This window comes from Furipterus horrens, unplaced genomic scaffold, assembly GCF_987537825.1.
Source record: "Furipterus horrens unplaced genomic scaffold, mFurHor1.1.pri manual_scaffold_6, whole genome shotgun sequence".
In the NCBI taxonomy this organism is placed as follows: Eukaryota; Metazoa; Chordata; class Mammalia; order Chiroptera; family Furipteridae; genus Furipterus; species Furipterus horrens.
Genome location: NW_028327176.1, coordinates 80683307 through 80698473, shown reverse-complemented (window position 1 = coordinate 80698473; position 15167 = coordinate 80683307). Strand labels below are relative to the sequence as shown.

General features: G+C 38.5%; 1 protein-coding gene across 2 annotated transcripts in view; it reads left to right on the top strand.

Moving 5' to 3' along the window:
• SLC9A4 (solute carrier family 9 member A4) overlaps window positions 1-14536 on the top strand; it is a 77003-nt gene extending 62467 nt beyond the window's left edge. The window contains exons 9-12 of one of the 2 annotated variants that reach the window (XM_090280370.1): window positions 168-277; window positions 4214-4345; window positions 5295-5382; window positions 14200-14536. In XM_090280370.1, coding sequence (XP_090136496.1) covers window positions 168-277; window positions 4214-4345; window positions 5295-5382; window positions 14200-14534 — 665 coding nt within the window. In that variant the 3' untranslated portion in view covers window positions 14535-14536. The remainder of the gene's footprint in view (window positions 1-167; window positions 278-4213; window positions 4346-5294; window positions 5383-14199) is intronic. The other variant, XM_090280371.1, reaches the window with a different exon arrangement.
• The last annotated feature ends 631 nt before the right edge of the window (window positions 14537-15167 follow it).

Sequence of the window (15167 nt, the reverse complement as noted above, 5' to 3'; positions counted from 1 at the left end):
TTTTTAAAATGTAAGTAAAGACACGTACACTGACATTTCACTGGAGCTTACCAAACAGTAGGAAAGATTATGTAAAAACAGAGGCCTGGAACTTAGAACTCCCACAAGTACACTGATACTTTTCATGCACTCTTGCCAATATGAAAAATAATGCTTGCCTTCCTCCAATGATGTTTCAAGGACCCAGAGGATACGAGGAGTCAAAAGGCTTTCTCCTGAAGATGTAGAGGCCATGAGGGACATTCTGACACGCAACATGTACCAAGTCCGACAGAGGGTGTGTATCAGCCATCTTACTTGTCTTTGTCATTTGCCCTGGGAACCAACCCTTTAAGAATCAGGTCTTGGTCACACCGTCCTCTATAAAACAGCCTTTTTACTTATAATTTCTCCTTGCTTATCTTGGAGAACAGAAAGCTTATTGTTATGTTTCTGCTCCAAATTGGCACCTGTGGTATAAAAAGAAATGCAAATCCAGTTGCTGGCCCTAGCCCCACAGAAAATGATGGCTTGCAGTCACGGAGGATAGTTTTTTCAATCCGTTGACTGTAATAGAGCTCACAAAATTGAGATGGTTTCTATTAGAATACTGAAACTGCAATGCTGAATGCCTTAAAAAAAAAGGGGAGATGTATTAGACATACTATTTCTCAATTTTGGAAAAAGGTATGGAGTCTATATTAGCATATGGGAACCAGTACAAAGTGCGGAGTAGAAACATTTCTTGAATCAGTGGGTGAGTGCTTCTGAAACTTTGGTTTAGTCCAATGATATACAAATTTGTGACCTCTAATTAGGAGGGTTCTTTTTTAAAGTGTGAAGATTCAATCAAACTTTGCAATTCTTCAATATGATTATAAGTGAATTCTTTATGAAGACTTTGGTTTTTGTGACTATGTCATAAATCATAGTTTTTGTGGGACTTAAAAAAATCATCTAATCAAGGCTCCTTATTATCAAGTAGAAAATGCTGAGGTTAGGGGAGTTGGTTATCTGACTTGTTTAAGGTCGCAAAACAAAAAGAAGAACCCAGATCTTCCAAACTGCCGGTCCTGCACTCTTTCTATGATTCCATATTTACAGGATTCAGGTGAAGTGAATTATTTCAGCTTCTTGTTTTGGAAAGGACAATGATTTAGGGAAATATGTCATGGAATGTCTCTGCACCTGCTGAAGGAATATCAGTCAGCAGCAATTATAGCACACTTAGGGTAAATGCAACAGCTTTCAAATCATTCCAAATTAAACGGTTTCAGTAAAGCTCTCACATTCTGCCTTCACTAAATGCTTAAGAACTTTCTGGTTTAACCAATGTGGGTTAGAGCTTAGTGAGGATAAGAGCTCAAAGAGTGATTGGTATTTAGCCTTTTTTTCTGTGTTTATGAAAGTTGAATTTAGGGAAAGATCCAAAAATGGAGATAGAAATCCTGGGTCTCCAACCCAGTCTAAAATGAGGTTAACTGCCCATTCTCTCTCTCTCTTTTTTTTTTCCCTTCTATGCAGTTTCCCAGATAGCTACCTTTCTTATTCTATCTATGTGCCTATTTGGTCTGTCTTCTAGGTTACTCTCTCCTAAGCTATGTGGTGTATCCCTTTTTTGTTGTCCCCAAATAAGCAGATAGGTTATGAAAAGTCACATGGAAAGTACTTAAATAATAAACAGAGGGGAGTTCCAAGCCTCTGAGATGGTTTTTGCTTGCACTTTTTGTTACTTTGAGAGAGTGAAATTCACCAGTTCTCTCCCTTCCTGTCTTTCCTTTACTTTCTACATAGGTCATATGGCTTCTGACCTCCACCATGGTCCTCTTGCTCTTTTGAAGGAAAAACAGCACTCAAAATGCCACCCAAGATAGCTATTTGACTGCTTTGTTTCTAGTGGACAATCTACAATTTGAGGATTGTCACAAAAGTGACATCTATAATCCTCTAGGCTGGGTCATTAGGCCTTACACTTGTAATTGGGACATTTCTCACAGTCCACATCTTGGGAGAGGCCATCTTGGGAGTCAGGAGTCACTTTAGAGCAAGGCTAGAATGAGTGCAGGGTTTGGCTCTACGGAATCCTAATACATAATCGATCTGAAACTGAGCTGGTTCTACTGGGTCTGTTCTACCTGGGAGGGCTCTGGCAACATCCCTTAGCACATCTAGTATAAGATCTTCACTGGTAGGGAAGTTGAAGAACTCTCCCCCAAAGATTCTCAATGGGACAACCACATCAGAAGTGCTTTGGAATGCAATAGGGATGGAGATTTAGAAAAACACTAAATTTACAAGGGAAGAAACCAGACTTAACCTCAATCCTAACAATAATTCAAGAGACTGGTGGGCAGTCCCTGGAGTGGCCTGAATGATCAGATCACATTCAGAATTTTGATATATTTTCAAAGGAGAAAAAAATTTATTTAACTTCAGTTCCCTTTAGCAGAAATCTAATGCATATCTTTATCAAGTTTTAGTAGAAAATATAGGTTTTATACAGTCACCAGCTCCTTCATTAGAAGGCAGAAAGGGAGGAAGGAGAGGGAAAAAACTTGAATATACATTATATGCATAGGACCTACTATGCTTCCTGCAAATAAGCAAATTAGACAAGCACATGGGTGATGTGATATGAGGCAAAAGTATGTCCAAATTTTTCTAAAGTACAACCTTCCTCAAATTAAGGTGTAGTAAATTTCTACTAGCAACATATGTATACACACACACACACATATATGTGCATACTCGTTTGCATATGTGTATAAACACACACACTGAGTAGAGTTTGCATAAATTTACCATTGGTGAAAAATTATAAAAGTTTGTCTCAGTATTCTAGATGCTTATTTATTATTTTTCATGATAGTGTTATATGTATCCATTAATATCCCAGTGTGTAAAATGTACTTAGTTGAGGTCCATCATTATTGATGGTAGATAAAAATCCATATTTCAAAATGTCTTCAAAATTCTATTTTTTTTTTTTTTTTTGACAAGTTCTTGTCAGGTTGTTTAATTTGGCAACAGTGGCCAGTAAAGGTCTCCCACCAGCAGAATAAGAAGGTTGCCTTTGCTTATCCACCTTTGTTTCCCTGACCCCCAACCTATGCGTTATTTATGGAACTACTTTTAGACACTTGCCATTTTATGAGGATTAATTAACTATTATTGAGCTAATAGTTAAAAAAGGCCACAAATGTACTTAACTGGATGTATAATACACCAAAATACAAACAATAACTGACTGATTGAGTGCCTTTTGCCTGTCCTCCATAACACCTGCAGACCCCAACATCTTATCACATACCTGAGCACATAATAGCATATGCTAATTTGTATAACTGTCCCAGTAGAGTGTGAGCCTTTTGAAGGTCATAATTCTAACATCCATTTTAAAAAATTTTATGTCTACCATGGAACCTGGTACATAAAGCATTTGCTTTTTTTTTTTCCTGTTGAACTGAATATCCCTGTTAAAGCTCCCATTAACCAAGAGTGATAGTGCCTACAGTCCTGATTATATTACCCAAGAGTCCTACTGACCCATGGGAAACAGGATATTCACTGGCAAACCCTGAGTGAAAGGAGGGAGAGAAGTTCCAGATAAGCAGTTTGTAAACATCTGAGGACTAATGTTAGTCTGTCATTCAACACAGGTTTTCACTGGCCTTGATAAGAACAAGGAAGAAATTTTTCATTACATTAAATTGATCCAATTTGATCCTATTCTTTATCCAACATGATGTATTTGGTTGATTTTTGTTAATGTATTTTTTGTTGGTAAAGTTAAAAAATAGCAACCTTATGGGAATTCCCAAAGTAGTTCTGACCTTGTCCTAATTCATTAAATTCAGTAACCACTGGCCTAATATGAAAACACAACCCAGGGAAAAACGTGTATATTGGGCAGCCAAAGTCTGTGCGTATTTGGTGGTGATGGTGGGAGGGGTGCTGCAAGGATAACAGAGGAAGAGTAAGATGGAGAGCAGTGCTGTGTGAGCCAGGAGGCGCCAGCTCCAACCACAGGCATGTTCTGATGGGGGTGGCTTTGGTCACAGACCCTTCTTCATGGGGCCACAGCTTGCTCCTCAGTAACTAAGGAAATGCTCAGATGGTGTACATGGTGTCTTCTTGCTATAGGGGTCTTAACTCATGATATTTTGATGGCCCCCTGAGATTGACAGCTATACTGAAGAAGTCTTTTCATATTTGACATTCTGTCTTTCTGCAGACACTGTCCTACAACAAATATAACCTCAGACCTGAAACAATTGAGAAGCAAACTAAAGAGATCCTGCTCCGCCGCCAGAACACATTCCGGAAGAGCGTGAGGAAAGGCCACAGCCTGCCGTGGGGAAAGCCGGTGAGGTGGGGACTGTGGACACACCTGAGAGCTGGGCCAGTCTCTGTACAGGGCCTCCTCAGGTGACTACCACTGATATTTAAACAAGCAAACAAGACCACTGCCCTGTTGACAGAGAAATACAAACAGAACGGGGAGCAGGACACCATACTTGGGTATCCCTCTTGGGGTCTAGGGTCTTAGGAACCCATAGGATCTGCCTTTCAGAATGGATCAGTGACTACCACACTCACTGGGCTCTAAGTCTAGACTGGACACCGAAGTGGCTAGGTACTGAACATGCCAGGGGACCTCCTTGGACCAGGATCCCTGGCTCTAGAAAGCTTGCATTTCTCTCAGGTAGGAAGTTGTTTTTGCCAAGATGTTTGGGCCTTATTTCCATATCACCTGCTGTGCATCTGAGCTATTCTATCTGAGGCCATAGCAAACCGATCTTACTAAGACTACTGAATAGAGGTTGGTCTGGAGTAGTCTCACCTCTCTATCCTAATCTCAGTGAGGCAGTGGGAATAATTTTGAGAGGTTTAGAATGTCTTATTTTACATGAGAAAAAAAGGAAATACGTATTAAAGGCCGAAGCCCTGGCTGGTGTGGCTCAGTGGATTGGGTGCCAGCCTACAAACCAAAAGGTCGCTGGATCAATTCCTAGTCAGGGCACATGCCTGGGCTGCAGGCCAGGTCCCCAGTCGGGGGCATGTGAGAGGTAACCACACAGTGATGTTTTTCTCCCTCTCTTCCTCCCTCCCTGCTCCTCTCTCTAAAAATAAATAAATAAAATATATTTTTTAAAAATGCTGAAGCATTTTTTTTTAAACAAAACTAACTGAAAGCCAGTCAACCAAATAAGATGAAACACTCACTATAGGTCTGAGTCCTTCACTTTGCTCGCCACATGAAACTCCAAATTGAAGTAGCTAACTCTGCTTTTATTTCTATCTGTTCCCCACAGGCTGGTGCCAAGAACATCCGCTACCTGTCTTTTCCCTATAGCAATCCTCAGCTGGCAAGGAGAAACAGGAGGACTGCTGACTTCAGAGGTAACTGGCTTGCCTGGCTGCTTTTTTTCTTATCAGTAAAGGGCCACATGATATATATCCTGGAGCTTGGGGGCCAAATGTAAAAACAAGAATATTATATAGGGACTTCTATGACTAAAAAAAAAAAAGAAAAAACAATGTTTTTATTAATCTAATTCAGAAATGTATTGATGGACACAAATTTAAATTTCATATTATTTTACTTATAAAATATTCTTCTATTCATATTTTTCAGTCATTCAAAAATGTAACAATCATTCTTAGTGTATAGGCCACACAAAAAGAGGCAGCAGACAAAATATAGGCCAAGGGTCATAATTTGCTGAGCCTTGTCTTAGAGAAACAGGAACAACAACAAAATTGGCACATTTGTCAACAGAATTCACCCACAATTTAAAAGTTACCAGACTTCTCCCAAGTTGGTTAAATTTTACTAAAATAATTTCATCATATTTACTGATGAAATGTTTTCCTTTTAAAACCCAGATATAATCACTATAGAATATTTCGGCAGGAATTTTTTTTATAATTTTCTCTATAGCACCTTAATCCCTACCCTACCCATGCATGATTACAAAAAACAAAAACAAAAAACAACTCATAGCCACACAAGTATAATATTATACATAAAATCATAGTATAGTCATTGTTTTGTAACTTTAAAAAATTGTCTAGTTCACGCAACCATATGTTGTGAATTTATCTCCATGTCATAGATATGAACCTTTTGATTATTTAATGACTTAATAAGAATCAATTATATAAACATGCCAACGCTTATTTAGCTAAATCCTTATTGACAAATATTTAAGGTTTTTCCAATTTTTAATGTTATATAATAAGTGCCTTGGACCACTTGTGATTGATTTTTGCACAAATAAGCAATTATTTCCTTAGTATATTTTCCAAAAAGTAAAAATTTTAGTGAAAAATTACATATATTTAAATTTACCCTTACACCACATTCTGGGAGAAAAGTCATTTCTGAACACTTTTACTGTCACTGGGGTATTATCAAACTTTTGAGTAATCTATGATATGATTGGATACAATTTAATTTTCACATGAGTCTTTTAATTTTAATATGGTTGAATATCTTTTAATAATTTTAGAGCCAACTGTATTACTTTTGGGGAAGTTTCTGTTTTTGCTTTGCCCATTTTTTTCTATTTGGTTGTTTGTTTTCTTAAATTGAATTTAAAGAACATTATATAACAAAGACATCACCTATTATCTTATATTTGTTACAAATGATTTTTCCCCAAATTTCACACTTATTTTTTAGTTTTTAGACATACTTGCCATTTAGATTCTGATTAATCAGATCTGTTTGCTCTTCTACAGAAAAATTAGGAAACGATTTATCAGTATTTTTCATCTAGAACTTTTGTGATTTGACTTTCTCATATAACTTTCAAATCATCTGAGATTGACCTTTGTGTAGACTAAGATAGAGATTGTTTTTAAATGGTATTGTTCCTTTATAAACCTTATTTTTTCCATGAATATTACATGCCATCTTTGTTGTACTAAAGTCATAGGTTCTGAGAGAGTTTTGGACTCAATTCTGTCTCATCGGTCTAGTAATCTATTCTCACATCACAATCTTGTGACTAGTATTATTTTATGTTTTAAAAGAGCCATTCCACAAACAAAAGCAAACTAACAAAAGAACACCAGTTACAGGGTAGACAGCAGATTAATTTTTAAAAATATTCTTTTTTTTTTTTAAAGGAAACCAAACTTAATAAAATTTAATAGAAAAATCTAAAATTAAACAAAAATCAAAAAATATTTACAACAGAGAGTAAATATTACATTTTTAAAAGTAATGAATCAGTCTCAATAATAAGTGACAATATTACCACTAGAAATTATATAAAAAACTGTAGATTTTCTTCAGCTTACAAAAGAATCACTGAAAGCAAAATAAAATGCTATTTAAGAATAAAGTCATGTTAATTGCTTGGTTGGACAACAACAACAGAGACAGTAAGAGTTACCCTCATGCCTAAAACAATTCTAAAATTTGACAAAACTTATGTAGTAACTCTTTTTTTTTTTTTAAGTATATTTTATTGATTATATTGTTACAATAGTTCCAATTTTTTTTCCCCTTTGCTCCCCTCCGCCCAGCACCCCCCTTCCCCAACAATCCCCTCTCCAAGTCCATGCCCATGGGTCGTACATACAAGCTCTCCCGCCTCACCCTTTCATATATTCTTCTTCTTCTTTTTTTTAAAATTAATTAATTAATTAGTTAAATATTTTAACAATAAAAAATAACAATTCCTCCCTCTCAGACTTAAGACCCTTTACAATCTTATAAAGGACAATGGATGAAGGTCTCGAGCTCCTCTAGCTGCTTCAAGCTGGACATGGTCGTCGTCCTACCTACCCGTAGGTCAAGAAATCCCTAATAAGAGTGGGGATGTGGAGGGGAGGGTGGCCTTCCCACAAGGGGAAGGATCGTGCAGACTCCAGGTTGGTTGGTTGTCTCTGGACAACGGCATGCTTGGTTTGACAGGCTGGCATCCTTGTTGTATTCTGGGGGCAACAGGGTTAAAGGACATCATTTAATCCGTAACCACTAGATGACAAAAGACAGGTATTAATTTTTCAATGTCCCACATTAGGGAAAAGAAGGGCTTCTTTGGAGGAAGGTGTGCCAGGTACATCTCACCTGTCCAAAACCCTTTTGCCCATTATACTTATTTTGGACTGAGGGAAATATTTTAGGTTTCCCCCATCTCAGGCCTCTGGGCTTTTTCTGTCCAAGCCATTAGGATAGAAAAGAGAAACCAGTTTTAAAGTGAAGCCCACAGACCACCCCGTTCTTCACCAACCCAGCCACTTAGTTCAGCCAAACCATTGAGTCTCAGGAGGCAGCAATGCAGACAGGATTAAGTGAGGCCTATGCATACAGATAATCACTCAGGTAATGAGATTGTAGGCTTATGCCCTTTGAAAACAGAAAACACATGTTAATTTATGTAACATAACCCACATACAAGTCTCTAAATCTGTAGGACTGTCTTATCGGAAGGAAAATCCTTGTCCTTCTAATATTCACTGAACTTGCATTTCTATTCTTTATATTTTTATTCCCCCCCCACTAAAAAATTTTCTGTTTGTTTGTTTTTCCACTACAGTTGTCTCACTTTTTTTCCCCCTCTTGCTTCCCTGCACCCTGCCCCCCCCCCCCACAGTCAGTCCCCACCCAGTTGTCCATGTCCATGGGTCATTCATACATGTTCTTTGACTAGACCCTTCCCCTTCTTACCCCTTCTCTCCCTCCCATCTCCCCCTTTGTTACTGTTAGTTTATTCCTTGTTTACATACCTCTGGTTCAATTTTGCTCATTTGTTTGTGTTGTTCATTAGTTTCCTGTAACAGGTGACAGCATAAGGTAATTTTCTTTTGTTGCCTGGCTTATTTCGCTAAGCATAATTCTCTCTAGTTCCAATCATGTTGTTGCAAATGGTAGAAGTTCCTTCTTTCTTTCAGTACTTATTCATTGTCATTTTCCCCCTTTGTACTCGTGTTCCTCTCTGTCTCTCTGTTTCTTCACCTTCTTAAAGCAGACCCTTTAGCATCTCTTGCAATGCTGGTTTGGTGGAGATGTATTCTTTTAGCCTTCTTTTGTCTTGGAAACTCCTTATTTCACCTTCCATTTTGAATGAAAGCCTTGCTGGGTAGAGTATTCTTGGTTGTAGGCCTTTGTTTTTCATTGCTTGAAATATTTTTTGCCATTCCCTTCTGGCTTGTAGTGTTTCTGCTGAGAAATCTGATGATAGCCTTATTGGAGCTCCCTTGTATGTTATTAGTTGTTTCTCTCTTGCTGCTTTTAGGATTCTCTCTTTGTCTTTGAATGTTGGCATTTTAATTATGATGTGTCTTGAAGTGGGCCTGTTGGGGTTCATCTTCATTGGGACCCTCTGTGCTTCCTGGACTTGCGTGACTCTTTCTCTCGTCATGTTAGGAAAGTTTTCTGTCATTAGTTTTTCAAAGAGGTTTTCTATCCCTTGCTCTTCTTCTTCTCCTTCTGGAATTCCTATGATACGGATATTATTACGTTTCATGTTGTCCTGCAGCTGTCTTAGAACCTCTTCAGTCTTGTTCAGTCTTTTTTCATTTTGTTGCATTGTCTGGGAGTTTTTGTGTAGGTTGTCCTCCAGCTCGCTGATCCGATCTTCTGCTTCCTCTAGCCTGCTTTTAATTCCTTCTACTGTGTTCTTCAATTCAGAGATCGTATTTTTCATTTCCTCCTGGCTCTTATTGATAGCTTCTATGTCCTTTTTCATGCTCACGTAATTTTCTGTGAGTTCCTTGTAGTTTTTCTGGAGTTCTTTGAAGTTTCCGCTGAGCTCATTCAGCTTCTCCATAATCCATGTTTTGAATTCCATATCTGATAGTTGGCTCCCCTCTATTTCATTTAGCACTCTTTCTGGGGATTCTACCTTTCCTTTTGATGGGAGGTTGTTTCTCTGTCTCCCCATTTTTTTGACTCCTATTGTTTGTTGGTGCTTCTTGGAATGATCTGCACTTCCTGGATCTGCCTCTGGTGGCGTCAGATCATGTACCAGTCTGGCCCTAGGCAGCCTGTTGGAGACTTCCAGGGATCTACTGCTGTTGTCTGTCTTCTTTGATTGTTAATCTATTCAATCTGTGATTAGCTGTCAGGCTTAAGGACTGTGGGTGTGGCAGCTTAATTCCTGCAGGCAGGGCTTTTGCTTCCCCTCAGGCTGACGCCACTTGGAGGGGAATGGTCTACCCGCAGTACTGGGGATGAGTCAGCACTGGGACCCAGTCAGCTGCTCCTCCAGTTCTCCCCTCAAAGCCACCATGCCAAACTCCCCCCAAGTGTCTCCAGTCCTCTCCGCCCTCCCTCCGCTCGAGCCCAGGGTAAGTGGTGGCCAAAATATTTTCGTATGTGATCCACTTAAGAGCTCTTTTTCTCCTGCTGTTTCTCTCCGGCTAGCAAGAAAGCCTGTGGCTTTTCGCTTTTCACAGCTGATACTATTTTACTTTCCACTCTGTCGCTGTAGGCTGGGAAGCCCAGCTGGGGGTTTAGACCCTGCCCTTCTCAGGGGGAATCCCCGGCTGCTGAGCTGTTTCTCAGCCCCTTCAGCTGCCACCCGTGGGAGCCCAGCCAGCCCTTCCACGTCTCCGCACTCCCTACCGGTCACGTTGTGATGTAGCGGCCTTTTCTGTCTCTCCGTGGTTATAAGACTTCTCTCCAGCTGGTGTTCGGTTCGTTATTCCAGATGATTTCTCCAAAATTACATTGTAAATCCAGACTAGTTCTAGGAGGAAGTTAGTGTAGCTTCCACTTACTCCTCCGCCATCTTGTTTCTCCCATCTAAAAATATTCTTGTATGAATTATCTGGAACTACATATTGTTAGAGTGAATAGAAATCATGAAAGTCTAACAATCATTTATTATGAGATGAACATCAGAATCATGTTCTAGTATTAGCAGAAAATAACCTTCCTAAGCACTAATATACAAACCCTAAATAAAGCATTACAAACAAAATACAGCAGAACATTAGAGGAATACTACACCTTACAAAGTGGAAATTATTACAGAGGTAGAGCTGTTTAACATTTGAAAATGTTTACATTATTCACCACATTATCAGCTCAAAAGACCAAATCCTATCAATAGATGCCCTAAAAGGCATCTCACTCATACTTTCATTAAAAATTAAAATCCCAAGAAAATATATCTAAAACTTACATTTAAAAAAACCCATCAAACTCTACTTCCTTATGCTTTTATTTCCTCTTGTTAAAGGGAGAATACTGGTATGTCCTACACACAAAAGGGTTGTCCTGACATGAAGCCAATCATTGCACAAAAAGCTATTAGAACAGTGCCTGGAACAGAGTAAATGTGCAATAAATATTAACTATTATTATTATTACTATTGAAGGATATCAAAGAATACTTGATATAGGTAAAGAAGACAACACATCAGAAATGTCAGTTCTACATGCATTGATCTAGAAATGTAATGAAATTTTTGTCTCAATGATTTTTTTTTTTTTTTTTTTTTCTTTCAAGTATACTCAACTGGTTCTAAATTTCATTAAGGAAATGAAAATAGTGGTAAACCTAGAAATATGAAAAGAAAAGTAATGAAGTGGGACTTATCTTTAATAAGTTTTAAAGAATTATCATAATAATCATGGTGAGAATCAGTGTGTACCCAGGCACAATTACTTAAATCCTTGAAGTTTTTCTGTACCAGAACAAGTTCAGCGAATGGTCAGAGGGGCTATAGGGAGAACAAAGAGGGGGATGTGCATTTCATTAGGAAGTCCCTGGCTAACCAGGTTATGGAGAGCACTATTCTTCCTTGTTCTCTTTGCCCCCAGTGGCAGAACATCCCTTACTCTAGATGTCTGGGAGCACCCTGCTGGTTTGGGAGTTCCCACACACTCTTCCAAGTCACCTTTGTCCTTGGGGTTCACTTGATATTACAAGTACAGAGATCCTGCCTGGACACCTCTTCTATGCCCTGAGACTGCTTAAAACCCATGTGATTGGGGAAGATGAAAAGTTCTGTAGCTGGAGAGTGGTGGTAGTTGCACAACAGTATGAATGTCCTTAGTGGTGCAGAACTGTACACTTAAATATGGTTAAAATAAAAAACAGGGTTAAGACGCTAAATTTTACATTATGTATATTGTACCACAGTTAAACAAAATGAAACCATGAGGAGGATATGAGAGGAAGGGTTGAATTGGAGGTCTAGGTCTGTGTTAGGCAGTCCAATTTCATCCTGTGTATTAGGCTCTGCCTTGCCCTGGGCAGATGCACTTCCCCTGTTTCTCCTTCGCTCTGCCCCAGAATGTATGTCCAGAAGTTAAGCTTTTTAATCAGGTGTCAGATAGAAGAACTGATCTTTCCCTGGAACAGTGCTTCCTGGGTGCTCAGTTGGATTGTGCTGATCTGGAGTGTGCCAGTGGAACAAAGAAAAGTCCTCACTCTTCTTCTTCCTTCTGCTTTCTAGCAAGACACTTCCTCCCATATGGACAGATCTAAAGACTCAAGATGCAAGTACTTGCCTGAAGTCTCTTTCTAGTGCATGGAACCCACTTTCAAAAACCAGGAGGTGGCCAGGAAATGACAACTAGAATCTGCCCCCTGATAGAAGCATATGCTTAGTAGGGGCAGTTGGAAACCAGGAGGGGGAAAAGGGGAGTGGGAGAAAGGATCAGCTCCTGGGGGAAGGGAGATACATCCAGGCCTTTGTTTTCTCAGATAGGCTTTGGTGGTATTCCAAACACCAAAAGGTCAAGAGGAACTCAGGCCCCAGGCCAGACTGTAGAGTACGAATTAAAAGGAAGTCATGGAAAAATGGATAAATAGCACACTAATGTTTTCTTTTTTTAAAGCATTGATTCCAGCCTTCTGCCCACCCCCCCTCAACTTACAGGCTACCTTCTCAGGATAATTTGGTTACATTTTGGAAAAAACCTTATTGAACAGGTTATTTTAAGATTTTATGATGTCCCATGTCTTAAATATATTTTGTCAAGTATAAACCTGTGAGCACATTAGTTCTGTGTGGATTTCTTTTTTGTTTTGTTTTGTTTTATTTTTTTTTTAAAGAATTCAAATACTTTTTAGGAAGAAGGAGAAAGTGAGAGAAAGCAACCTGCTTTCAGATTTAAATAAAAAGTCTTAAAATGCTTAAATTCTCAGGAGAATATTTAAAAGGAAAATAAACTTGTGAGGTTAAAACTGCGGACATGAGAATTAAAGAGATTGTGAAAAATATTCCTTTAAGGGTGTGTGCACAGTGAAGGAAAAGGCAATATCTTGAGCATGGCTTAGATATTTGGAAAGTCATAGCTTTTCTCTTTTAATGATACAGCTCTCCTGACCTGCACATGACATATGTAAAGGAGACAGTGACAGCCTGGTCGAGGCTGACTGAGCAGCTGGACAAGTTCTGCTCAAATTTCAGTCCTGTCTTCATCGTATGATACTGGAGGTCACTTACTTCTTGAAACCTTCACCTATGAAATGACCACCACAATTTTTCTCATCATGAAGGGTAATAATGGAGACTAAATGGCATAATAGATGTGAAATGATAGCACAGTGGAAGACACATAAAAACAGCTATTTTCATATGTAGTACTGTGTAAACTTCAGTTTAGCATTGGTCTTTGATAACACAAAGCATCTTTGTGTCTTAGGGCCAATTGTTCTGATTTTGTAAAAGATACTCCCTACTTACCTGGAGGAGACAAGCTTTATACACCCATTTTCATACACTTCTCTTTATTTACAACACTACACATATAGCTTCTACAGTTGATACTTCAACAACACAGGTTTGAAATGTGTGGGTCCACTTATATGTAGATTTTTAAAATACTAGTACAGTGTTGTAAATATATTTTTTCTTCCTTATGGTGTCCTTAATGACATTTTCTTTTCTCTAGCTTACTTTATTATAAGACTACAGTTCTACAAATACATCTAACATACAAATATGTGTTATCCAGCTGTTCATGTTATCTGTAAGGCTTCTAGTCAACAAAGTTATACATGGATTTTTTTACTGCACAGGGAGTTTGTACCTCTAACCCTGCATTGTTGAATGGTCAATTGTATTCCACTCTCCTGCTTGGGGAGCAAACTTGAAAAGAGACAATCATGCTGATAAGAAAATTGAGTTTTGGGCTAGACCCTCAGAAAGGACTCTGTTTCAGTCTGAGCTCTGACTGTCTGGATGTTGTCCTCTCTCAGACCTTAGGTCTTCTTCTGACCTCTTCTTGTCATAATTTCCTAGATAATGACAGCAGTGATTCAGAATTCTCCTTCGACATGTTTACTGCACACTCTCAAACAAGGTCGCTTCAAGAAAGACAACTGAAATGTTCAAACAGAGGAGGGAAGCCATCCAACTTTGGTTATCAAAGAAGTACAAGACAAGAAGAGTGTGTTGGCAGAGGCAGAAGGACGGCTGTAAGGCCCAAACCACTGTTTCACGCAGTAGATGAGGAGTATGAATCTGAAGAGGAGAGTGAGGAAGAGGCCTCAGCAATTGGGTCCAGGAGGTCAGCTGAGCATAGACACAGAAGGGAACACCACAGGTTGCACAGTTCTTTGCTCCGAAGAAAATAGTTTTATTGTGTACGAGATTATTTCTGCTCATCTCAAGGGCCCATTTTCCTATTGTTGTGAAAGAAGATTTTTTAAAATTCCAAAGAAAAATATTGAGTTAAATTTTTTCTTAAGCTATTAGACATGAGAAGCAAGGTTTTTTTTTTTTGAAGACTAGGAGCACTAACTTTGAGGCTGTGCCGTATTCTTAGCTGGTGTACTTTGTAAATAATTCCCTGTGAGTGACAGATATTCATCATCCCAGCAATTATTCCCTAAGAATTTCTAAGTGTGTGTGATTCATTTAATTTATTGAGCTACAACGTGATTGGTGATACTTTGACAATATGCATGTGCAACTTATAATCAGAGTAGACCTAAGAAGAGCCCTATAAATATTCTGATTCAATCCCATGAAGTTACAAATGAGGACAGCTTGCCCAAGGTCACATGGTGAGTTGTTGGCTTCACAAACTAATTAATCTTCCTTCCAAGAGAATGCATTTGATTTTGATATGCACTATTCAATAATTATATGTATAGGAAGAGGTAAAATTTGTCATTACATTGCTATATTTAATCAGTAGCAACAATAGATGTAATACAGACTAAAGAATTAATTTGCAAACAATGGGGTTGTCTATTTTATAATTA